We start from the raw sequence: 26425 nt of genomic DNA, 5'->3' as shown, positions 1-26425 counted from the left end.
TGCATATCAGAGCCAGACGTTGGTGCGTGACTATTTATGATTGTCAACTTATCACTTATTGCAAACAATGGCGGGAAGGGGGCAGAGGTCTGTGTAGCGAGAGTGCATGTGTATGAGAGAGGAAAAGAGCGATAGTTTATTTACAGTAGTAAACTGCTGCAGTATAACTGTCCGTTTATGTAAAGTTTGTCCAGGCAAACTGCAAAAGAGAGATGACTTATTTTTAACTATTATTCCACCCACAAATATCATAATGGCAATCTATCTATTTAGGTAATCATACACTAAATACAAAGTCAGATTTGTCATACAAGTAGCTGCTGACCTTTTGCATTATGTGAAAGACTTGGTGTACATTAACAGTATATTACATTATTTTGTTAGATACTTTTATTTTTCTTTACTACTGTTTGATGATAAACTGTAGTCATAGTAATAAAGGTAAAACAGTTAATGGAAAATGTTCAATGTCCCAAACTTACAAATATGTATTGGTAAAACAATTGTGATTAATGGCACTGTAATGAAAAACAACACGTATTCCTTATACTGCTTGTTTCACACAAAACTGATTTAACATCTTTTCAAGGCCAATGACCACAAGTTCCTCTTTGTATGCAGCACAAGATAAGCTCAGTGACAACTGTTATATGTTGTGTATAAACAATATGTTGTGAAAGATTCTAACAACTGTTACACTGTAAGTTATTCACTTTGAATGTATTACAAATTATAATTGAAAGGTTGACGGGTTATTAACATTTAGAAAACCACTGACCATTACCTCACAATTTACTATGTAAAACAAGATAATAAGCGAACCTCAACAACTATGTGTTCAGTAACTTACCAAAAGACGCACTTGAAAGGAAAATAGTCTTCCTTCACACAAGGGACACTGCACTTGTTTCTGTGACAAAATTACATAAATAAAGTAATATTTACGTCACCTGCGTCATGACTTCCGGCGTCGTATGGGGCTACAGCTGTTGGATACTGTTGGAAAATGGTAGGGCAGAAAAAAAACGGAAGCGGAACACTACACTACACTACACTTTCACACTCGGGTTTGTTTTCCTGTGACACAGTAGCTACAGCTACGTGTAGCTACAGCCAACGGACTGGATTTGTTGACGTGAATCTCATTGTATTTAGCAACTTCTATACTTACCGGGTGAGTGCGACATTTATAGTGGAGGAAGTAAAGCGATTAGCTAACTTAAGTAGCCTGTCAGCTAATCTAGTATGGCAAAGATATGCTTGTTAGTCGAGTCTATTTTCCGAGATGAATGGCAGGCGTTCTGCAGCTGACTGGCTTAGATTTAAGTTTAAACACGGTGTACAATTATTATTAGTAGTAGGATTGCTGATTAACATACTGTCCCCACTGTGACTCTCAGTCTATTAGTGAGAATGGGATGCTACCGTTATCATAAGTATCGTGTTCTATCTGAGGGAAAATATGTTGAAGTATAACTACGGTTGGAGACGCGTAAGTTACTCAGAGGGAAGTTAGCTTGTATTGCTCATCTTCCGACGATGTTGTTTAAGTGATTTGCCTTGAAAACGTTGACATTTGAGCTAAATCACTGTTTTATATTTGTTTTTGTAACATCTAGAATTGTATTGGATCAGGTTCTGGGGAAAAAACAACGCCTTATCCTAATAAGCACAGGTTGTAATTGTAGTTGGCAACCAAAATACCTGTGACCGCACTGTTGTGTGTGAAGTTTACAGACCCAGAGACGCAAATATCCGGTGTTTTCTCTCATACCTCTCAGGTTGAGTGAGGACTGTTGCCATGGAGCCGGCCTGCCGCAAGGACAAGCCAAAGCTGAACTCCACCCCAACCAGAGGAGACAGAGCTAAACACAAATCTGCACAGCAAGAGCTCAAACAGAGACAGAGAGCTGAGGTGACTCAATTCAACATTACTCCTCATCTGTTTTTTTCATTTTTAATGATTGTTTAAGTCATGTGCCAACTATGCTTTTCTGCCTTCTTTTCTGTGTGTTTTTTTTATAGATCTATGCTTTGAACAAGGTGATGACAGAGTTGGAGCAGCAGCAGTTTGAGGCCTTTTGTAAACAAATGCAGTCACAGGGAGAATAGAGAGACCGGATTGCACTGCCTTCTCCTCTCATCTGGACCAGGACTTGTCAGCCCGTACGTACACTATCAGAGGACTTATAGGTATCAGCATCTGTAGCGAGGGATACAACAACAGGTGGACAGCACTGAGCTTGTCTGATTGTGTTTTTTGTGACCACTGTGATTTTATTATTGTAGGTTTATGACAGAATTACTTTACGAATTACGATACAAATACAAATCATATCAAGATTATTGTCAATATTTTGAGGTGGCCACCAATAAGTCAAAGAGAAATGTGAACAAACTGAATATATTACATTGCATTTAAGTTGAATTGTAGCAACTACAGCGAATTATCCTATCACACAGATTACTGCTGTCTTCCCAATTGATCAGAATAACAAATAGAAATCAAAAGACTTTAAGTGTCATGAAAGTACCAGATGAATAAAAGTAGTAGTATCTCTAAAATCGTCATAGTACCAGGGTTCCTACGCAGCATGGAAAAATATGGAATTTAATCTGAGTAATTTCCAGGTCTGGATAAGTATGGAAAAAGAGAAAAAAGTATGGAAACATGTTTGTGTTGTTTCCAGACTATTATCTCACTTTCTAAAATTAAATATATTAATATATACAAATCAAAACAAGTTACTAACCGAACATAGCCTACCTGTAGATGATATGAAACTAATCAAGCTGGCTGTAGAATGGTGTCGAGTTACCATGGTTACTGTTACTGACTGTGATTCTCATTTATTTATTGTGTCGTCGAGCCAGCCACCTATTGTCCGCCGCGACAGTGTCATGGGTTGATGCAAGTTTTCCGAGGGCTGGCTTCATGAAGAATGAGTGAAGGATGTTAAAACCATTTATTTACATAATAAGGATCTAACAATTGGTATTCACATGTTTAATATTGACTGAAAAATCCTCAGAGAAGTCTGGAAAAGTATGGAATTCTGAAATGGAAAATGTGTAGAAACTGTGTAGTACTCATCCTCTACATATCACTGACATTTACCTTTCTTTCACTGTCAACCCTTGTAATGTTTCAGTAATGCTTAAACTGAGCGTAAATATTGTCATTTGGGTAGTGTGTGTATTTTAATTTACATTTTACGAAAGTACATTTTAATCTACTTTTGCAGTATCCAACACTCACTTTAACACATGAAATGTCTATTAGGATAAGATCTACAAAAAGATTATCTTGTTTGGGCTAATAGAAGTATCTCATATACTGTATGTGGTCTTGAATGTAACATGCAAGTGTTGCAATGTCTAATGAACAACATAAATAGGTGTCAAATCAATTGATAAAAAACACCTGAGCCCTGAAAGTATAATAGAAAACAAGTTGTTGATTACTACTGAGCCAAGGTATGCCATACGCTCAGATAACTTTTTCAGTTTATATCAAGAATACTTGTGCAAGTTTAGCTTGAAAATGTACTTTAATAAACGTACCTTTTCTTGGGGGGGAATTCACAACTCCAATAAGCATCCCTATTTTAATGCAACATTTCAGAGTTAATGTTTCAGGTGGTTCTCAAATGCAACTGCCGGAACTGCCGTTTCCTGATATCTTGTGAGACAGAAGGTTGCACATTGAACTTTACATAAAACTGCACAATAGCACAGCAGTACCTGGCTGCAGAATGGGCAGGGTAAAGGCAAACCCTCTGTATAATACATCATTTGTGTATGTTTTGTATTTTGTAAATTACATTACATTACATGTTACATACAGTGGTATTTAACCAGTTTAGGCACCCCTGTAAATGTTCATGATTTTCCTTTATAAGTTATTGGTTGTTTGTGGTTGTTTGGATAAGAAATTTCATTTAAATATATATTTTTCAAATTAATAATTGCTCTACCACTCAATCGCTATTTCAACTTTTAATCAGTTTGAGTTTCTCGACTTTCAGCTTCTTAAATGTGAATATTTATTGTTTTGCGCTGTCTCAATTGCAGTTTGTTAAATTTAGCACGTATTGACGGTTTTGCATGTTTTGTCAGTTGCAGCTGACAAAATGTATGTGCATTATTCGTACATTTTTATTTAGGGGTCAGGGTTAATCTTAGACAAATTCTGCCTGTCTTTCATGCTGCTCGTTGAATTTTTAAGCCCTCCAAATGCAGTTTAAGTAAAAGAAAAAAACGCTGTCGGCTCTGTTTTTGTTTGAAAAACATGGGGCTGATGGAAAAGATGACGCAGTTATCCACATTCACTTCCTGGTTAGTATCCAGTGGCCATATCTATCTATCACATTTACTGATTTGTCAGATTCAGAAAACTTTATCCCAGAGGGGCAATTCAAAGGCGAGGAGCAGCACAATGAGGGACACAACAAGGACACAGAAGAAAAGTGCATTGGGACAGTCCGCATGTGTGGCCGAGTACACAATATGCGTATATACATATATACATCATTATACTGAGGACTGTGTATCAGCTCAGCGACTTCAGGGAATTCAGAGCGTTCAGGAGAACAGCCTGGGGAACAAATGTCGTTTTTCTCCTCTGGTCTGGGCAGCCATGCCATGAACCTGCTGTTCGTAGACAGCGATCAGGGAGCGAGTGAGCAGTCCGATAATCCTGGAACACACTCTGACTGTACTGAGAAGCCAGTTCTTCTCCTACGGGGTGATGGAATGGAACCAGCAGACCATGGAGAATGATAACAGATTCAATGAAGGTGTAAAAGAAGGTCAGTAGGATTTTATTGCTGACGGAGAAAGAGTTCATTTTCCTTAGTTGGTCACTGATTCTTGAAAAAACATTTCCCACTAAGAAAAGTGCCAATTCTGTTGTTAATTAATAACATTTACATGAATAAAAACAATCAAGGTTATAATCAGGGGGTCCTTCGCACATACTGTATGTAAGGTTCTTTTTATTTTTCATTTGTATTCATTTAAAGATTATATGCTGGCCCACTGCCTGCAAAATCAGTTGTCCTTAGAAGATAATCATTTCAACTTGATTAAAAAAAAAAGAAGTAATAATTGAATTGAATATTATCTTTACCACATATTACTATTATGTAGTATTACTACTACCTTGTAATATGTATTAAAAACTACAACAGTGAGTTTTGAACAACATCTACTATTATTTTGTGGTTGCTCAAAATGGGTCCCAAATATTCGTCACCACCGTCAGATATTATGCCCGCATGGGCTGACTATATATACTTGTACCCCTGAGGCCCATTTGTAACCCATATGGGCCCCACATGTACATGTTGGCTGGGTAGTTGTGTATGGAAAGGACATGGAAGAATATGACCTCATCTTCAGAAGGTCCTGGAGAGAGTCGAGTCCACTGGGCTCAAGCTCAACAAGGAAAAGTGCAAGTTCATACGGGAGCAGCTCAACTTCCTTTGCCAGGTGGTCAACGCCACTGTGCGAGCAAACTATCTGTAAATATGTGCCAAACTTGTCCACAGGCTTTGGATTTGTCAACATTGTTCATATGGATCAGTGTGACCTAACTCTAACCTTTAACAGCACAGCTATCTGGAGGGTTATGTGTCAGCGGTGGAGGCGGTAATCGAACCCACAACCTCCAAGTTGAAAGATGGAGCATTTTATGCTGCATATTTTGATGACAAAAAGTCACTTAAAGGGACAATGTGTAGTATTTATGGGTTTATATGACCCAAAATCCACTTTTTTATACATATTATGTGCTCCTGCATTGTCTAGTCGCTGTATAATAGTTTTTGTTACATTTTCGTAGTGTTTCAAAAAGTCATGTAAAATAACATGGTCGCGGGCCGCTGTTGCATTGCCACTGTTAGCAGCGAGACGCCATGTTTCTACCGGAGCCCGTGAGGACAAACGCGAGAGAACAAATCAAGCGTCGCTTTACTTGTAGCGGAAGTCCCGCCTCCTCTCTCTCCGCTTCGTCTGCAACGGCCGCGGTAGCTCGCCCTCTCCCTCACCTCACGAACCTCATCTGCTGACACGGAGAAAAACGACGAGGACGACATTTGACCGGCTGCGAACACCGTAGCGCTCAGGGAAGGGAGGGGGTGAGCAGAGGAGCAGTTCTTTGTTGTAAATTTCAGCCTCTCCTCTAGATGGCACTATAAACTACTTACTTTATTCATTTTCTGTTGATGATACATTTGCTTCGGTACATTAACATACTACCTTTAACACTCAAGAATAGTAATAAATATCAGATACTTTTAAGGCTTCTTTCAGAAACCGTAGAAGTATACAATTTTACTGATTGCTATCCACTTAGATTCCAAAAATTAACAAAACACTCCTGTTTTCTTTCATTTAGAACTTTATTGAAAATTGAAACAGGATTAAAGCACAATAATAAAAAGTTTTTTGTTCACAGTTTTTCATTAAAAAGACAGAAAATACAAAAAATAGCAAAAATGCTGTAACTTTCATCATCTCTTAACGTTCAAAACGTTCTACCTCTTGATCACTTTTATTCCACAAGTTGCAACATGAAAGTGTGTGTGTGTGTGTGTGTGTGTGTGTCTGTGTCTGTGTCTGTGTCTGTGTCTGTGTCTGTGTGTGTGTGTGTCTGTGACCACAGCTGTTTGGTGGACGGACAGAATATGGCTAAGGAGTGACTTGGCCTGTCATATTGGCTCACTCTTCTTGAACAGGCTGAATAGGTTTTTCCAAGATAATCCCACAGGGATTTTCTAGATCTGTGTGAGGGTCCCAGCTCTCCTCCCTGATGCCCTTCACCATGCCTTCCTGCTGAGAAAAAAGTTGAACACAGTGTAAGCTTTTAAGGAAACAAACAACTTTGTTTTATGCCTCGTGCAGACTGTGAGATTTCAGCAATCTTATAAGATCACAATAAATCACACTGTTTGACACACTTCCTAGGCCTGATCCACAGCTCAAACTCAAATGACCGGGGGCCAATGAGCATGTAAATCTACGACATGAGGTCAAAAACATATCACCATAGTCTATCATCTATAATCAAAATAATGTGGAATAATATTTTAGACTTTCAACATAAAAGTGTTTATTTTGGTATGGAACGATCGACGAAATGAAACGACTGCATAATGTATACCGCAGAAAGAGCCCGTCTACTTCTCTGTGCTCAGCCGAGCGGTTTCCGTCTTGTGATTGGTCAGCTACTGTTAGGACCCCAGGGCCCTTTCTCAATACCTATGTACTTGCATACTTGGACGACTGGAGTACATACTCGCCAAGTACAGGAGTACACAAGTACGAACTCTTCAATTGGAACAGCAGTGTGCTTCCTTGTTCTACTGTTTGAATGGCGGGAGGCACCAAATGCTTAAGCCTCATTACCGCCACCTACAGAGTGTTGATAAATGAACATATAAAATACTTTTCATGAATGCATATTTGATCATTTTGAATTAACATGTTTATCACAGCTAATTAAGTACTTGTATGTATGTATGTATGTAAATGTATATATATATAGTACATATATGTATAAACAGAAACATAATGTAGAGGCCTAAACAACAGCTCAGGAGGAAAATGTACAGCAGCAGCAGCAGAAGGGTGTTACAGGTAACAAAGTACCACAGAAAACACAAACCTCCTGACTTTCAGCAGGCACCAGGATGCCATCTCCCTGTTCAAACTGGAGCAGGCCATCTTCAGATGCTGCATGGCTCTCTAATGCCTTCCCCTGGTGGAAAAAACACACAGTACATCAAGGCCAGACTCCAATATCTCCTCCAGACTGGACTACTGCAATGCACCACTCATCACTATTTGTGGCAAAAATATTCAAACACTCCAGTACATTCAGAACAGTGCTGCCAGGAACCTGATGAGAGTCCATAAACAGTAGCACATCACCACCATCCTCCACTAACCCCCCATGCCTCACAGATTTTCTCACCCCCTCAGCACGATTCCTCCGCTCTTCCAACCCTTACTGTTCCCCAACCCCCTCAGTAGCAGTGGATCAACAAATCCTGTGTACCGTGAGGATTTTCAATAAGAAGTCAATAAAGTCGCAGATTCAGCTGCTTTACATATTCAATTATCATCACTTGTCATTGCCATTTGATATGTCATTATATTGATTAAAGTATCATGGGTTACCTTGTGTAGGAAACCAGGTGACTTGTTGGACATGGAGTCATGTCTTGATTCTGACGTTTCCTGGTCGAGTGTTGTTTCCTCTGCCTCTTGCTGCTGCTCAACAGGGAGGAGAGTGGGTCTGTCTGTGCAGCGGAAGGAGAGTCGAGGTGCAGGGACTGGTGGGGGTTTGGGTTTAGGCTCCGCTGATGGAGATTCACTAACACTCTTTGGCTCAGGAGTGTGTAGGACGTCGTTGTCTGCAGAGTCAGATGGATCGGACACTTGCTGGCTCACACCCTCTGACTTTGGGACTCCAACCTCAGAGTCATGTGACTGGTTCACAGCAATCTCTGCTTCAGCATCAGCCACTACCTCATTCTCCTTCCCCTCCTCATCAGCCTCTTCAGGACTTTGACCCTCTGTGCTCCCGTCACTGGCGTTCTCGTCGTCACACACCGATTGCCTCTTGGGTGTGTTGGTGCTGCTGGAACTGAGGTCAGATTCTGATGAGTTGATGTCTTTGGTTGAGACTCTGCTCTCCTGTGGTTGTGTGTTTTCTTCAGAAATGCCTTCAGTTTGCTGAGCAGGAGAAGAGGACGCCTCGTCTTTCTCATTTCCATTTTGGGTGGAGGAATAGATGGAGATGTGGTCCGCAGGGAAGGCAGTATTGCAGGGGATGGGATTGGAGATAACCAGGGACTTTCTCTTCTTTGACTTGCCTGATGTGCTATTTGAAGAAAAACAACGTTTTTGTTCTCAACACATTTTTGTAAATCTTACAGAAAGGAGATTGGTCACATTAGCATATACAGTGTTATGCAAAAGATTGGGCACCCCCATTTTCATGATTTTCCTTTATAAATCATTGGTTGTTTTAAACAAGAAATGTCAGTTAAATATATCATATAGGAGACAAACAGTGATATTTGAGAAGTGAAATGAAGTTTATGAGATTTACAGAAAGTGTGCAATAATTATTCTTGCACACTTTCTGTAAATCATATAAACTTTATTTCACTTCTCAAATAGGGACAGAGGATGTTAACAACCCTGTGAAGTCCCGTGAGACAAACTATGTTTTGTAAACTGTGGGCTAGACAAATAAAGATTGATTGATTGATCTCAGATATAACTACTGTGTCTTTTCCTCAAGGTGTCCATTTATTCTCATGTCCTGCTCTCTTTCGGCCGCTAAATAATTCATCCATTTGTTGTTCATAAACTCTGGAGAAAGTTTACGATGATGAAGTCTGCTAGCGTTCATGCTAACTTGTTAGCGCTAGCTTAAATGCTAATGCTAGCGAGTCCACTCACATAGCAGAAGTGAGATCAGTGTCGGCCTCTGTCTTTGTTAAGAAGTACAGCTACAATTTAGTTCTTCTGCGTTTTTCTTTGTCCATCTTTATTCAACGGTAAACACAGAAGCAGTGAGGAGCCTCCGCTGCATATTAACTAGCCATGTGTTTTTACGAGCAGCTGATTGGCGGAATAAAGACCCACAATACTGTGATATGAAGCATATAGTGGCTTCTTCAAACTTCAACTTGCACAATTAGAAGAAAAACAAAAAAAAACATAATTTTGAAAAAAGAAATAAACATTTTTTCTTTGTTTACTCGGTTTGCACTAGGCCAACTTGTTCCCCCTTTTGCTGTAGCGGGCCACATATTTGCAACACCATGTCTTACCTGTTTAGACCTTTGATGATGAAAGCTTTTCCTGAGTGTTGAGTCTCCAGTTTCTTCATCACATTGTAAAGCTCTCGGTTAAGCTGAAAAACAAAGTACAAGATAAGCAATTTAAACTTGCAATGTTGAAATCATTAAATCTGATGTAAAAGTGTAGTCACAGCAAATATCATATACACAGTCATATACACTAATAATAATAGAGTGATGACATGCGTAATCTCTTACCACACTCATTTCCTTATAGAAGATGTCTCTCAGGTTTGAGATGTTTTGGAACACCGTCACGTAGCAACCTGTACGGCTACAGAAACATAGACAGCGGCTCAGTTTATCAACGCCAATACATTTCAACACTCCTATTACATTCATGACCTGTTAACTTCAGGATGTGACCGGCTTAAGGCGACTCTCTGGATTTTACAATTAACTCTGTTTTTTTGGTGCGTATCTGCGCCATTACCTCATTTATGAAGCCTCATTTATGTAGACAGTAGGCTTGTGCGCCCCCTGTATTTAATGTGTTTTCCATTCGGAATTATTATTTCCATGTAAACTCGAAGGAGAATAATTTAATTCCAAACAATTAATTTGGAATTAAAAAACATCATGTAAACGTGGACAGTGGTTTGTCGGATTAAATAGTTAAAATTAATTGATTAATGAGTGTTATTGTCATTTAAAACACTACCCAAAATATTTTAAAACACCAAATAACTAATACAGTTAGAGGCAAATTCTGTGCCCTGTGATTATTTAATGATAAAATTAAAAAATGGAATAATGGAATTGATGGTATCAATGCAGCATTCCAATTACATCTTAGTCAGAAGTCAGTGTTATTGTATGCCTGCACAGAATACAGTATATCCTGTGCTGAGCCCAAACCAAAAAGAAATATGAGTTGTGTTCCAATAGCATGAATTGGAACATTTTATAATTTCAAACAACATGCAAGTTGCAAACAACATGCAAAAATGTTTTTATTTTCAGTCCAAAAATATAACAAGAAAGTGGATATTTCACCTGAGGTCATGATCCTCACTCACATACCTCTGATAGAGACCAGGCAGCTCCTCCCTGAGCTCATTATTTATTTCTTCAAAGACGTTCTGGGCCTTGTTAAACTCCTCTTCTGCCTGTTATGGAGAATTTGAAACTTTGAAAAAAAAACACAGCTGAAGCCTCAACACTTCTCGTTAAGACTCTGTACTCAGAGCCAGAGTATGACCTATGTTGCTAAAAACCAGTACACCGTATCAAAATTTGTTTCATAATTTCATTCACACTACACCGGCTGACAGAAATTACATTTTGATTCCTATGTGTATTTTGTACACATGACTTTGACTGAGACTGATGTCCTGCAATGCATTTGTTGGAAATCACGAGATTCCACCCACTACCTGCAATCCTAACCACACCCCTAAGTTATAAGCCCAGCCCTAAAGAACATTGGCCTCTCCGTCAAAACCATTTCAAGGTAACAAAAACTCTGCTCCTGCAAGTTAAAATGGACCCCTTTGCATGTTTGTTATGGTTATTCTTTTGATATACATTACTTGAATATTCATATTGTTTTATCCTTGATAGAGTCCTGTGTTTTAAGACCTAATCAAGGCCATAGAGTTTGTATATAGTTTGTAGATTCATACTATCCCTTTATCTGTGTAGGAAAATCATCTATTATCCATCATCATCATCAATCATCTAGCATCCCAAAACCAGCTCCTCTTAGACCAATATCGATGTCTACAATAAACTGTTGAAACAGCTTTCTGGATCCCCAGTTTAAATGTGCACACCACATCAGATGTTCTGTGAACTAGCGACACCAGTCTCGATGTAGTTTTTACACTAATGTTAAAGCTACCTTTGCTATTTTGCCATCATCCTTTTTCTTGGCATTCTGCAGCGCCTCCAGGTGGTGACGCGCCGAGTCGTAGTCAACCAGCTTGCGACCACGTTTAGCAACTCGCTCCTGAAAAAAAAGATCATTAGTCCAATGGAGTCACAGCATCAATAAGCTTCATTAACAACATGTATCATGTCACCACTTATCGACAGAAATCTGATGAGTATCTAAAAGTTTAAAAGTGTCTCGTTACCTTCACCTCAGGAAACTGGCTCGTGTAGTTCTCCATTGTTCGAACAATCTGGTCACTCAGTTTCTCCTCATAGTCATTCCACAGCATGTCTTCACTCTAAGAGACACAGCTGGTGTCAGATGACTGCAACAGTAACAGGTCTTTTAACTGCTGGACAACTTTAACCACAGCCACATCACTTTGAACAGTTGCACGAAAAACGTCATGACCATCAGTGTACGATCATGAAACACTTAATTCAATCCATTTAATTACCACCCCACAACTTTCAACAAATCAAAGCCTTGTTCCAAATAAACATATCATTTCTTTTTTACATTACATGTAAATGTAGCGGTGGTGTCCAGAAAACGATGTTGCAGATAACTGGAAAACCTTCTGGGGAAAACCTGGTCTTATGAGGAGGGACCGGAAACCTGACTCATTTTATTAGACACTCAAACCCCTAACACTCCAGAGTTGAGACCAGGAAAACAGAGTTGTCACCCCCAGCACCACAGTCTTACAAAAGTGAATTTCAAAATACTTCAATAAAATGTGGACTATTAAATATCAGGTCCCTTTCCTCAAAGTCACTCTTAGTCAACAATTCAATTGCAGATAATCACATTGGTCTGTTTTTCTGGGAATATGCAAGTTTAAATGAATCCATTCCTACTCATATTAATGCAGACATTCCACGTAGCACAGGTCGCGGAGGAGGGGTTGTAACAACACCGCATTATGTAATAATGTAATACATTTGCACTCCATTATACTCCATTGAATAAACTTCTTGAACGCATTATGTAATAAATGTTGCCGCATTATGTAAGTTATGACATATTGCGGTTGTTACTACATAATGCGGGTGTTGCGATTTCTTTTTTTAGCAAAATGTAACAATTGGTGCATTATGTAATAACCAACAGAAATTGACATTACCACAGCAAAATAATGTGTATTTTACTGACAAGATGTCTTAATTTTTTTCAGTGACTCTGGAATAAGATGATCATAATTTAATGAGGAAGTTGAAGATGTCAGAATACCGCAGGTATCAAGAATGTTCAACCCATTCATTTTAGCTGCATCTGAGAATGCTGACATGGTGGTTCATAAAAACCCAGTCATGTGATGTCCAAAGATCTGTCAATTTTTTTTGATGTTCAACTCTTTTTAGATTAGTAACCATGCTAACGGATGTGAAGTTTGTTCAGTCAGTCAAATTTCCTGATGACATTAACCCACTGACGCCGGGAAAGTATTGCCGCACTTCTACCATTGACGCCGGTAGAGCGGATACGTAAATTTTCGGGGGTATCAGGGTTCCTCGCCACATTGTTTTGAAATTACTTTGTGCGAACATGGAGTTTTACAGCGGAAATATTTCTGAAGGCAGTGATTTTGAGGAGTTTCGTCTTCGATGACGTCATCGCTGATAATTTCGAATGCGCTGAACAAATCGACCGGGATTTATGGTTAAGACATAATTATTTTTGAAGATGACGAGGTCGGCGATAATGACGATAAATACCACCATCATCGACGGAATGTTTACAACCGCGCACCAGGGGTGACAGTGGATTTACCTGCAGATGCCACAGTGCTGTAAACATCATCACCGTCACATGTGAAGCAGACTGTTACAGTCATTACATGCTGTTCTTGTTCTTCACACTCCATCAGGCCCAAATCAAGGCACTGACACAAGTTGATAACTTTATTTTCTTACTGTTTTTAATTTTTTAATTGAAAGTGAAAATTCACTTTAATTGTACATTTTTGTATCTAAATAAACTAAATTTCACAGGAAAGCCACAGGTGTGAGCTCTCAAATACTTTTTGAATTGTGTTCCTATATCTGCTACAGAGGCCGAGAAATCAGTCATTTAGTAGGCATTGAAGCTCAGGTTTTAGAGACATTTTTTCCAGGCGCTTCAAGCCTTAATGGGTTAAATGATTTCATCAGGTTATTTACCTTGTTGACTGGCTCTCAGATTATCGCTGGAGCAAATCGTGAACCTACCTCTGTGATGACAGTGAGGTCCTCCGCTCCGTTCCAATCAGATTCGTAGATGTCTCCCAGCGTCTGGGACAGTCGCTTTGATGTCTCATGCACAGCTGTGGAAAATTCAGATGTTGTAAGCAGCAAAACAGAACAAAATAGACTAACACTCATTACATAATCATGACTCCACATGCATCAACCTTTTTCAGCATGCAGAGACCTTTGGTGGTATTGTTTAGAGGTTTGTGACACCCACGTCAAGAGGGTCGGCACAAAACTGGTTTCCTGACTGGAGTCCACAATGCAGGAGTAAAAGCCAGAAACAAAGAAGCCTATTTTTGAACATGAATCACGTGTGCATTGCTGTGTGTGCAACTTTTTAAGAGCAGCTCTTTTGGAATGACACAGAATTGCAAAATAGTCAAACACAGACTCAAGAATAGAAGAAATTCACTTCCCTATTATTCCTTACTCTACTGAGCAAAACTGTTGTAAATGGAAAATGGAATTGGACTCAAATTCAGGTCTATTAAGATGCTACGCTTCAACTGGATAATACACAGCAGAATTACACATCAGTCAGCATCTGCCTATTTGGATGGACAGGGTTTGCCCCAGAAAAGCTGCTAAGCCCGGTGGTAGGACCTCTTGGGCAGCGCACCGGCAGACCACAGCGTTTTTGTAAAAAAAAAAAAAAAACCTTTAAATTATGACTATTATGTGTTACAAATATTTTTAATTAACTGAGTCTAATGATTCAGTTCACCCAAAACAACTGCTTTACAAGCCACTAGTTACTAATTTGTGTGTGTCTCATGCAAAACGAAATCACAGCACTTTCATGCAGCTTGCAGTGATGACCAAGTAATCATTTACAGTTACTAGTTCATTCTCCCAAAAGTAACTGAATTGGTTACTGAGTTACAAATTATAAAAGTAGCTAGTTACTAGGGAAAGTAACTATTGCGTTACATTCAAGTACATTTTAAATGCTCAAAGATTTTGGACCTCACCTCCACCCACTCTTTAACAGAACTTAAAATTCATGTGCATCTTCAATTATTTATGGTAAATCTGAACATTATAATGAAATGGACACTTAATACAATACATTACTAACAGAAACAGTCTACACAAATCTAAACTATTGTAATTTTGCTATGGGATGAAGTGAGTCTCACATACCTGGCTACCAGTTTGTTAAGCAAAACGTGTGGGGCTGGAAAATCAAGCTTCAGTTGTTTTGATTGTGTGGCACGGTCTTCGTCTCCTTTGGTGTTAATGACCACTCATTTCGTGGAAGCGCATCGCGTTCAAATATGTTTGTCTGATCCGTTTAAGTGATGTGTGTGCATGCGTGTTGCTTGTGTGTGTGCTGGGCTGGGCACTGTTGTCATGGAGATTGATTTGAGTGACATGCAAAGGAGGGAAATAGAGATTGATATGGAGACGCTGGAGAACAGGCTTTTAGCCAGTACTGAAAATAATAAGAAATTAGACGCCCTACTTTTAGACAGGACATCCTAAAGACGCCCTATTTTTTCCTCCATTTGTTGTTCCCTTAATTGCAGCGCTAAAGGTCTTCTTCCCAAAGATTGAGACCACGGAGTGAAAACAATGAAAAGTGTGCTTTTGAGAATCTGTCAACACGTTTTACTAAGATCTACTCTGATCTCCTGTATTTCATCACGACTGTACTCGATTCTCGTCATAAAGATCATTATGTATGTGTCATATATGGATATGTGGATATAACTGAGCATAGAGAAATGATCCAGTCTGCGTTGGATCATATGGTTTTACATGCCATTATGTATACACACAATATACAATAAACACTATGTGGGCAGGCAAAGTGATGTTTGTCCATGTATCTACACGGTAAATTAAGAAACGGGAAAGTAAAGTAATACGTAGTGAAGTTACTTTTCAAATCCAGTAACTAGTAAAGTAATCTCATTACACTTTACAGAAGTAACTAGTAGCTAATTACTTTTTTTGACTAACTACCCCAACACTGGCCACGATGCTTGCTTTCGTTTGTGTGTCAACACCCACCAACTCTGCCTCTGATTGGCTTACAATGAAATCTTACTCTACCTCAGCCAATCATCATCACTTATTTGGTTGTCTCATGCAGAAGAACTGTAAAAAACAAAAGGAAAAAAAAATGCCTCTCCATTTAGATATCTAGTTGGTCTGATAAAAACAGTATAATAATTAAAGTAACGCGCCACATTTTTGGGCAGTAACAGTAATGGTGTTATTATAATTGAAACAGTAATTAATTAGATTGCTTGTTATTGAAAAAAGTAACGCTGTTACCTTTTAACGCCAATACTCTCATCACTGGTGATGACTACCCCCACAATGAGCAGGTACTATAGTAAAACGAACTAAACCGTGACATGCCGAAGTGAGGCATGCCGGGACTATGTAGTGAAAAAGTGTCATACCTTGCAACCATACTGTGTTTTGTGTGTGTGTCATGTGTCTGTGCTGCACATGCTGTAAAAACCTACCTTTCACCGCTGTGTGGTACGCTTTTACATCTTTGAACAACCTGATTCCATCGATCTGTGTGCAGAAGCAAACAACAAAAACAAGTTTTGTTTGGTGACACAGTCCCACTTCAACTGTGCACAATTGATGCTGCATATAATTCGATACTACAATTAAATATAGTCCGTTCACTGTGGAATTCAGATGGAATCACAAAACATTTAATGTTAGTGTCAAAGTGAAAGTTGCATTGTGTCAGACCCTGGACTTCCTTCCTCTTTCCCTACACTATGGTATGTGCTATAGCTGAAACATGCCTCTACATGAAACACTGAACAAACCTTGAACAACCTTAAAATACATTTGTAACATTAGCCTAACATAAGAGAGTGAAGCGATCTTGATGGAACACTAGACAATGTTAAACATGGAAAAAAGTAATCTTTCGCCCATTACACAACAAACTCGATCTAAAGTTTTCAAACATTAACACATACAGTTGTGCTTTACATACCTAGACAGAATTTATGATTTCTTGACCATTTGTCAGAGAATATGAATAACAAAAACTTTTCTTTAACTCATTGCTAGTTGTTGGCTGAAGCTATTCATTGTCAAATAACCGTTTACTCTTTTTTGACAGGAAGAATGGGCAGCTTTACCATCTGAGAAGATAAAGAGCCTCATCCACAACTACCACAAAAGACTTCAAGCTGTCATTGATGTTAAAGGGGGCAATACACACTATTAAGAACTGGAGTATTCAAACTTTTGATCAGGATCATTTGGGTAGTTTGTGTTGTGATTATGATTTAAAAAGAGTAAACACAGTTGTTTGACAATAAATGGCTTCAGCCAACCAATAACCATGAGTGAAAGAAAAGTTTTTGGCAGGAGTAGCAGTAAAGACGGGCAGGAAATGGAGAGTGGAGGTAGCAGTGGAGCAGGCAGAGTCTCGACTACGCCACAGAGTCCTGGTGGGAACAGTGGCCAAAGGCAGGGCCGGACTAGGAACCATCGCACCTCACCCCCCCGAAAATTTGTGGGGCATGCGGAGCTTTTGAAAATATGAGGTAAAAATGGGGCATTCTGAGGATTTTTGAAGGACCATTATGGTGACTCATGAATTAAGAGCAAGTCATTCAAAATGGAAAATAATCTCACTAAAGTCAAGGCATTGCAATTATAGAGCGTGCCCCTCATCTGGTGCAGGCCTTTTTTTTCGGCCACCGCTCCTGCTGACTGAGCACTCCCTCTCCTGCATGGATAATTTCTCTATGCACAGTTTTATCCCCACATCCATATATGACATATACACCCATAATGATCTTTATGACGAGTGCAGTCACAATGAAATACAGGGGATCAAAGTAGATCTTAGTAAAATCCAGACTCTCAAGAGAGCACTTTTCACTGTTTTTTACTCTGTGGTCTCAATCTTGTGTAGAAAACCTTAACGCTGTTATTAAGGAAATAAAAGATGCATCAGATGAGCTGATCTAGTTAACTGCTCAAAGGGGGAGAGAAGGGAGTTCTGTCGTGGGGAGTTCATAATCTGTGCTGTTTGCAGCCAAGTTTCGCTTTTGCGCAAAGAGACTTCTCAGCATTTAATAGGTGCTGTTCCACAGTGTACTCACGTCTTGTTGGAATTGTTTTATTGATGTTCCAAACTGATCTTGGACAGACTCTAAGCGGGTATAGACAGGCGTGTGCTGGCTGCAGTTTTTGCATGCGTCATCACAACATAGTTTCAATGGTTACCCGGGGGAAACTAGGATGTCTTTAGGGGCGTCAAATTTCTTATTATTTTCAGGTTGTCCCCAGGACTCCCAGACGCCCTGCTGGCTAAAAGCCTTCGCTTGGTTAAAAGCCTGAACTTTGCTCCTGTCTTCTCCACATTACCGCAATCCCACAGTCAGTCTTATCCTCGAACTTCCCACTAACGGGCCATTGACTCTGTTGAACACTGCGGTTATATCGTGGTTGCAGTGAGTGTTGACTTGACTTATACAGTTAGGTCCATAAATATTTGGACATCGACACAGTTCTCTTTATTTTGGCTCTATACACCACTACAATGGATTTGAAAAGATACTAACAACATGTGCTTTAACTGCACACTTTCAGCTTTAATTTGAGGGTATTTACATCCAAATCAAGTGAACGGTGTAGGAATTAGAACACTTTGTGCCTCCAACTTTTTAGGGGACCAAAAGTAATGGGACAAACTAAACAATCATAAATCAAACTTTCATTGTTTAATACTTGGTTGCAAATCCTTTGCAGTCAATTCCAGCCTGAAGTCTGGAAGGCATAGACATCACCAGACATTTCATCCCTGGTGATGCTCTGTCAGGCCTCTACTGACACGTTCTTCAGTTCCTGCTTGTTCTTGGGGCATTTTCCCTTCAGTTTGGTCTTCAACAAGTGAAATGCATGCTCAATCAGATTCAGGTCAGGTGATTGACTGATAACATTCCATATTTGCCTTAAAAAACTCTTTGGTTGCTTTTGCAGTTTGGTTTGGGCCATTGTCCATTTGCACTGTGAAGCGCCGTCCAATGAGTTCTGAAGCATTTGGCTGAATATGAGCAGATAATATTGCTGGAAACATTTCAGAATTCATCCTGCTGCTTTTGTCAGCAGTTACATCATCAATAAATAGAAAGTTAACAGCAACAGATTCCAAATGCAAATGTCACTCCTGGAATCAACTCCAGAACTTTTACCTGTGTCATTGAAGATGAAATAATGAGAGAATAGCCCACAATTGTCCATGAAATAGCTTTTCAGTGAATTGTCCCATTACTTTTGGTCCCCTAAAAAGTAGAAGGCACATATAGAAAGTGTTGTAATTCCTACACCGTTCACTTGATTTGGATGTAAATACTCAAATTAAAGCTGAAAGTGTGCAGTTAAAGCACATCTTGTTCGTTTTATTTCAAATCCATTGTAGTGGTGCATAGAGCCAAAATAAAGAGAACTGTGTCGATGTCCAAATATTTATGGACCTAACTGTATATTCTCCCTGGCACCTGCAGGTGGAGAGACTGCAGCTCTATGGGCGTGGCGGGCCAGCACAGCCGCTCAGGATGCATCTGTGCGATCACACAGCCAGACAAACTAGAGACATACTGTACGTATGTCTCTAGTCCACATGTATGCAAGCTAGGGCTGTAACGATACACAAACTCAAGATTCGATTTGTATCATGATTTTTGACCCACGGCTCGATACATTCCACGATTTTTAAATTGAAAAAACATTTTATTTAAACATTTACTTATATAACAACTTAATGTAACATTTAATAACAATATTTTTGGAACACTGTGAACAAATTTGAACATAAATAAATAAATAACCAAAGATTTCTCTCTTTTCTGTAACAAAACAATACTGTTGAAAAATACAAAGTAAATGATCAATCAGACTGGGATTTGTCCCCAAAGCATGCTGGGAAGTGTAGTTTTTCATTAGAAGCAGTTTTGTTCCTGTGGAAATAACTTGTTTTGATAAACAGCAAAGGTAAGACAACATTTCCGCTTGTATTTCTTGAAAGTCAGTTGTTGTTTTGTGCTTATTTTGGGGCTGGATTCGTGAATCTTGTTCATAGAGTGAGAAAAATGGTACCGCTGGAATCTGTGAATTCTCCGCTGTTAACATAATCACGCTGGCGCTCCGGTGCTGCTATAACAGTTTTTTTCACCTCCTGCAGGTTTGATCCATCGGTGTTTTAACTGTGTTTGGTGAACATAAGAATGGTTTATATGAGCTTTTAGCCAGGTTTCTGACCTTTGTGGGTATGCAGTATGTCTGTGTTTGTTAAAGTTAGACATGGTTTTATGCCGCTTTTGTCGCTGCCTCTGACGCTGACCACGGGTTACCAGGGACATCGGTAAAGAAGAGATTAACGCGATTAAAAAACACAACGCGTTAATGATGACTGTAATTAATTAATCTCAATTAACGCGATAATTTGACACTCCTAATAAAAATAAGTTTGGTAGCACTAACAGTTCATATCATGTGGCTGACTGGAAAAATAACTGGGAGTTAGAAAGAGCGTTTTTTGCGATTCTGCCTTCTCACGCCACGAGACAGGTTCGTGGCTCTGAGTATCGCGATTTCAATTTAGATGCGCATATCGTTACAGCCCTAATGCAAGCGTATAAGCAAAAACAATCACATATAGGCTGCTATAGTAACTTGATAACAGCTGGGACGCTGCGATATAGATGTGTGTTTGTCTGTGTGTAACTGCTACTTTGAATCAGCAGCTACTCCGGTCTGCAGCTTTTTTTCTCTCCCACTTGTGCCGCTCTTCATTATCGCCACTGCGGGCCACACTTACATTAAACTTTGAGTGGGGGGCGTGTCTGAGACTAATGGTGTAGAGCCTATACTGCACTCGGCACAACAGGAGAGAGAAGGAGGAGGGCTATCCACAACAACACAGAGGCAGCAGAGAGCCTCTAGGTGGCTCTGGATCAAGAGAGCGGATCCGTGGTTGAATGCTGCTCGCGCACAAGTTGAGGCCTAATTAACCTCATCTGGGTCGCCTGAGAGAGGGTGTCTGATGTTCGAAAGACCCGAAACAACCAATGACCTCAGGTACATCACTGACGAAGTGCCCTGGCTACACATCAGAAGAAATCAGTAGAAACTGAAAACTAGTGCTGTCAGTTAAACGTGTTTTTTGAGCTACTTGCCATTCCTTCATGAGTCACCATAGTGGTCCTTCAAAAAGCCTCAGAATGCCCGCTTCCCCCGCAAATCTTCAGGGGACCCCTAAAAAGTGTCTTGGCATGCGTCAAGATTCAGCCAATGTTCTGAAAAAATGTTCATGTTCTCAACCGTTATTAATAAAGATTGAGAAGACTACTTACTTGATGCGGCCAAGCCTCACCCAGACTATAACTCATGTGGCCCCCAGGAAAATTGAGTTTGAGACCCCTGATATAAATCAATTGTTGTGACTATTTGTAATATTAAGAACATTTTTTATTTTTTTTTTTTCAATTAATGCATTTAAAAAAACAAAGTGTTGTACTCCAATTGCAACTTAATTTGTGGTGCTTCTATTACCACAAGGTCGCAGCGGCAACAAGCATTTAGGTAGTGGGCTTAAATGTGTTTGCAGGAGTGATGAAATCTAAGAGAGTTCTTGAATACATGTTGAAGCTACTCTAAGCTCAACTTGCTGTCACTCCTGTAGAAGTGATAGGTGGAGCAAATCGTTCTTGCTCTGGTTAGCTCAGCATACATCTCAATATGCACTGGAATTCAGAATATTTAACAAATATCACCATTGAATATTCAAATAGCGTTTTTGCTAGAAATACCAATCCCTAATTTCAACATATCACATTTTTTTTTAAAAAGTAACACACTGATGTTGCTTTTGAGGTTCTGATGACAAGAAACAAGCCTCAAAATGGGAAAAACATCTTCCACCCGCATCAACCGAAATTATGTAAACGTAATAATCTGTGATGGACATATGGAAGCAACCCAACATTTCAATCCATCATTCAAAGAATAGCAGAACATACAAATAAGAACAAAGTCCTGGTGAGAAATTTGCCATTACTCGAACGGAATGTGAGATCTGGGTGCATGCTAGCAACCCCTCTTTAACTATAGGCTTGCCCTCCGCATTAGAGTAAAAAAAGGAGAAGGAGTTTAATTGCATGCATTGGTGTATTAATGCTGATCGTGTTTCCGGGAGCAGAAAGAACATCTGAAATACTGGCTTATTGAGTCTACTGCCAGACTGAAAAGCAATACAACTTTGAAAGGTGTTAGAAATCTATTAATGTTACTTTTATTAAAAAAAAAACATGCATATACTTCAGTCTCGCTTTAATATGTTTTTATTTTTGATGATGCGATAACATAACTACAACACGGAACTAGAGTAGGCCACCTGCGCAGCCCAGTGATAATTTATCGAGCCCCACTTGCTAATGTGCTGTGCGCACGGGTCGCAGTGCGGTGTTACAGCTTAGCATAGCAGCAGAGAAAACTTAATGAAAGCCCACAGCGAAGCAGAATTGCTGGCATAAGATGAGTAAGTGCAAGTTCAACAATTTATGGCTCCAATTTTCCTTCCTGTCTTTTGTACTTTTTTGCCAGTATGTATTTGAAATGGGTCTTAAATTGTATTCATTATGGTCCTAAAAAAGTCTTAAAAAGTCTTAAATTTGACTTGTTGAAACCTGCAGATATCCTGTATACAATACATTCATATTGTTCATAAATGATTTAAATTTGACAATAAGGCCTTATGCAACGTATGCTGGCGTGTAGCGCTACTGACGGGATGAATGACCATTCAGTTTGTGTGCAAAAAAATTCCAATGCATTGGTGACAAGAGGGGTGGGTAAGTAACGTCGCTACTTTGTGAAAACATGTTTGTTCATTCGAACTGGATTGAGCTATGGAGGCCCATGAAACTGATTTGAACAATGTTGAAAATGGCGTTGATGCACACAAAAAAGAGTGTTTTAAAATTGAGTGCAAGAGCTTATGAAAAAAGGACATAAATCACAAGTTTAATGTGTTTTTAATGACTTGCATATTTCTCTTTTCAAGGGCTAGATGACCTTCTGAACATTTGAACTAACTGACATCTGCAACAACAAACAAAGCAGTGTGCCAATCCATTAAACTCTCTTCCAGGGTAACCATGCAAAGAGAGCTTTTTGTGGTGAAAAAAATAAAGTGCTGGCATACCTGCTGCCTGTTGAGGTTCTGGAAACAGAGTTCAAACTGTTCGTCCTTGGTCTCCATGGTTTTGCCAAGTTTCTGAAGCACCTGCCAGAGAATAAATAGAGCAAGAAACTTTTAACAAACAGACAGATATAGGTCTTTAATGTAACGTAATTATACAAGTTACAGAGTGAAAGCTGCTTTGATCGCAACATCTTAAAATTCTCACTCCACTCCTCCGGGACAATAACCTCATTCTCAAAGTTCTCCCACCAGATAGCAGTCCGCCCAGGTCGGACCCAAAACTGGCGATGCTGACGGTGACACGGTGTGGCTCACCTCCAAGCCCTAACACGACAAGGTTGCATTTTTGGAGTGTAGATTGCCTAAAACTCTGTTTTTCTCCCTTTACATGCAAACGTGAAAACTGTTTTCCTAAATCTCCACGTTTGCCAGAGTTTTTAGAAAGGATTCGTCTTCAGTGGCGAAATCGCCGTTTGTGAACGAAAGGCACAAACGCAGGGGAAAGTCTCTGTTTTTAAAAATACCGGTGCTCGTGTAAACATAGCCTTAGGGCCTGTCCATATGGAAATGATTGTTGGTATGTTCAGCCACTTAACAAAAGGCTCAACGAATAAAATCTACACCAGCTTAAGTCAACTTTATCTTAAGAATGTGTTTGCTTCTTTGTCTCACCAATACACTGCCTTTTTAGAGTGAAAAGTGACATTAGTGTTGCTTTGTAATTGTTAAGCACATTTTTCCGACAATGAAGTCCATAGAGAAAATCCATTTTCCATCACAGCACAAAAGCATTCAAATGTGTTGTTTTGTGACTAGATTAACTCATTTCATAGTTCACATTAGGGATGCACCAACATGAAAATTGTTGGCTGAAATGCAAAACCAAAAATCAGGAAACACCGAAACACCAAGAGAAATGATTACGTCAATTCTGTACCATTGTTTTTATTTATATATATATAAATAAATAATTTTGTTATGTATTTGCAATTGTATAGATTAATATTCATGCTTCAAAGAATAAATCAATTAAGAATCTATGAAAATATTTTATCTCACTGAACATATCAGACAACATGGGTGCATGCCACTGCACACCGCTCCTGCGCTGGGCGCTTCTCCATCTCCGAGCGGGCGCTCCAGATCTAATGCAGCCTGGATCATTTCTCTACCTGCAGGTTTATCCCCACATCCAAGTAATGATCTTTATGACGATGATCGAGTAAAGTCGCGAAGGTCAAGTGCAGGGGATCCCAGTGAATGTTGCAGGGAGTTCATAACCTGTGCTGTATGCAACCAAGTTTCGCTTTTGTGCAAAGAGACTTTCCAGGATTGTATAGGTGCTGTTCCACCCCACCATGTACTCATATCTTGTTAGAACCGTTTTGTGTTCCAAACTGATCTTTGACAGACTCTAAGCAGGAAAAGAGTCAGAATTCTGAGAAAAAAAATCTGACTTTAATGGCTATTTTTATTACACAATCAGTCAACCCCACCCACAAAAGTACCTTTTGCCTGGGCCCCCAAAAATGTGTTTGAAATGCCCCAAAACATCATGATCAATGGCATCATTGAAGGCAGGGTTAGTTAATCATATATATATATATATTTAAGCCCGCTGTGTGAGATCATTTAGGATTCAGCGTAGACTACGATGAGAATAAGAAAATGAATGTCAACAAACAAACCACGGTGTGCAAGCATCTGTTATGCAGAGTTGTGAAGTTGGTTTGAAGTTGGATATTGGACAGACACTCGCTCTACAGCGCCACCCAGAGTAAGCGTCATCACCCGTCTCTTTCACTTGGAGCAGCATGGTGTATTTGTAGTTGTAGTTTCTGTGAGTGGGTTAAAATGTTGTTTATTTTTATTGGATAGCACTAAACTTTATTTATTTTTAATTTGTGTGGTTTCATGTTTGCTGTTTAATTTGATCTGATCTCGCACTATTGTTAAAATAAAGTTTGCGGTTTGATTATATCTGTGCTTTTAATTATTTTTAACATGTAATATTGCCTTTGCTAGTCTGAGCAGTTTTATATTAACATATCGAAAACCGTACCGATACCGTGGCCCAAAAACCATGACACATAGCGAACCGTGGAGAAAATGTACCGTTGCATCCCTAATATATATATACAGTACTGTGCAGAAATAACCCTAACCAGAAATAAGAACTATCTGCTGTAAAAAAAAAAAAAGTCTATTAGGTCAGGTTTTTTCAAGACATGCTTGAGCATTACATACACATGTTGCATGAGTTAAACTCATCGACAGCTCGCTAATGTAGCTAATAAGACCAGCTTTAAGTCGCATCACTTCATACCAAATTCCAAAGATCACAGAATTTGACAGACAGAAAAAAAAACAGAGCTGGTGTAGTGTGTATGTATACATATATATATATATGTGTGTGTGTGTATATTATGGTTTGTCTTCACAAAAATAATAACAATAACCCAGACTTGCTGTTGAGTGGGAGCAGAGAGAGTGAGAGAGAGGGGGGAAGTGCAGAGTCAGGAAGTGGTAGCTTCAAAAACAACACTGTGGTGTCCTGACAGTCTCTGTTCCTGAACACAGTTTGTAAGTAGACCTCCCTAACTCACATATTTAGTTTGCCTCCACTTTAACAACACTTTGAATACTTTCCCTCTGTCATGTCGTCACTATCACAGACTTACAGTTGTGTACATACCTTGGTCTAGTACACACTGAAATGAACAACAATAATGAGCTTATGAATATGAGCTTCTCTGTTGCAGGTCAACAGCATCGAAGTTAAAGGTGAACAGGTGAAGCTGGATGATCAAAGACAAGCTTTAAAAAACAATAATGATGATAACGTGGCTGTGCCATGACTCATCACACTGATGGCGGACAAGGAAAACGGTCTACAATCGCCACAGTCCCCGGGCTCACCTTCTCCTGGGCTCTGTTCAGAGACTTCTGGACCCGTTTGGCGAGAAATCCAGCTCCAGCCTGCAGGTTTGGACCCATCTTGTTCTCAGCCATCGTGAAAGTATCAGAGTGTGTGTGTGTGTGTGTGTGTGTGTGTGTGTGTGTGTGTGTGTCCGCTTCCTCTTGAGAAAACGGAGTTGCGACGAGTTTGAAATGCGGAGTTGGAGGTGGAGCGAATGTCAAGACATCACAGTCACATCACACACGGAGACAGAGAGACGATCAACTCCAGCTGCTCGTCCGCTGCTTCACGTCATCGCCGCTGTTTAGCTCATGT

General features: G+C 39.5%; 2 protein-coding genes across 4 annotated transcripts; one reads left to right on the top strand and one right to left on the bottom strand.

Annotated features, from left to right (window-relative positions):
• Positions 1-1054: 1054 nt before the first annotated feature.
• On the top strand, positions 1055-3488 carry svbp (small vasohibin binding protein). Of its 3 annotated transcripts, none has more exons than XM_083905695.1 (4): positions 1055-1174; positions 1620-1675; positions 1782-1915; positions 2026-3488. In XM_083905695.1, the coding sequence occupies exons 3-4, from the start codon at positions 1802-1804 to the stop codon at positions 2110-2112; spliced, it is 201 nt and encodes a 66-aa protein (XP_083761821.1). In that variant the 5' UTR covers positions 1055-1174; positions 1620-1675; positions 1782-1801; the 3' UTR covers positions 2113-3488. The 3 variants fall into 3 exon arrangements, with proteins under 3 accessions (XP_083761821.1, XP_083761820.1, XP_083761819.1); XM_083905693.1 differs by lacking the exon at positions 1055-1174 and adding an exon at positions 1391-1492; XM_083905694.1 differs by lacking the exon at positions 1620-1675 and having other exon boundaries at positions 1112-1174.
• A 3204-nt stretch (positions 3489-6692) lies between these two features.
• Positions 6693-26212, bottom strand: bin2b (bridging integrator 2b). Its single transcript, XM_083906161.1, has 12 exons — positions 26110-26212; positions 23191-23271; positions 16472-16526; positions 13968-14062; positions 11960-12055; positions 11725-11832; positions 10905-10990; positions 10080-10155; positions 9852-9934; positions 8185-8890; positions 7670-7762; positions 6693-6837 (listed from the first exon to the last, which is right to left on the bottom strand). The coding sequence occupies exons 1-12, from the start codon at positions 26200-26202 to the stop codon at positions 6724-6726; spliced, it is 1686 nt and encodes a 561-aa protein (XP_083762287.1). The 5' UTR covers positions 26203-26212; the 3' UTR covers positions 6693-6723.
• Between the last annotated feature and the right edge of the window lie 213 nt (positions 26213-26425).

Source organism: Microchirus variegatus, assembly GCF_963457635.1.
Source record: "Microchirus variegatus genome assembly, chromosome: 19".
Taxonomy (NCBI): Eukaryota; Metazoa; Chordata; class Actinopteri; order Pleuronectiformes; family Soleidae; genus Microchirus; species Microchirus variegatus.
The sequence above is the reverse complement of the archived record's forward strand: the minus strand, read 5'-3'. Positions and strand labels throughout refer to the sequence as shown.

What these genes read in the sequence shown, in the direction of transcription:
- bin2b (XM_083906161.1), bottom strand. Translation starts at nt 26,202, where the DNA reads ATGGCTGAGAACAAGATGGGTCCAAACCTGCAGGCTGGAGCTGGATTT. An exon ending in AGAACCTCAACAGGCAGCAG is followed by an intron (nt 16,527 to 23,190) that starts GTATGCCAGCAC and finishes TTCTGCACACAG; the next exon opens with ATCGATGGAATCAGGTTGTT. An exon ending in CACCTGGTTTCCTACACAAG is followed by an intron (nt 7,763 to 8,184) that starts GTAACCCATGAT and finishes TTTTTCCACCAG; the next exon opens with GGGAAGGCATTAGAGAGCCA.
- svbp (XM_083905695.1), top strand. Translation starts at nt 1,802, where the DNA reads ATGGAGCCGGCCTGCCGCAAGGACAAGCCAAAGCTGAACTCCACCCCA. An exon ending in AACAGAGACAGAGAGCTGAG is followed by an intron (nt 1,916 to 2,025) that starts GTGACTCAATTC and finishes TTTTTTTTATAG; the next exon opens with ATCTATGCTTTGAACAAGGT.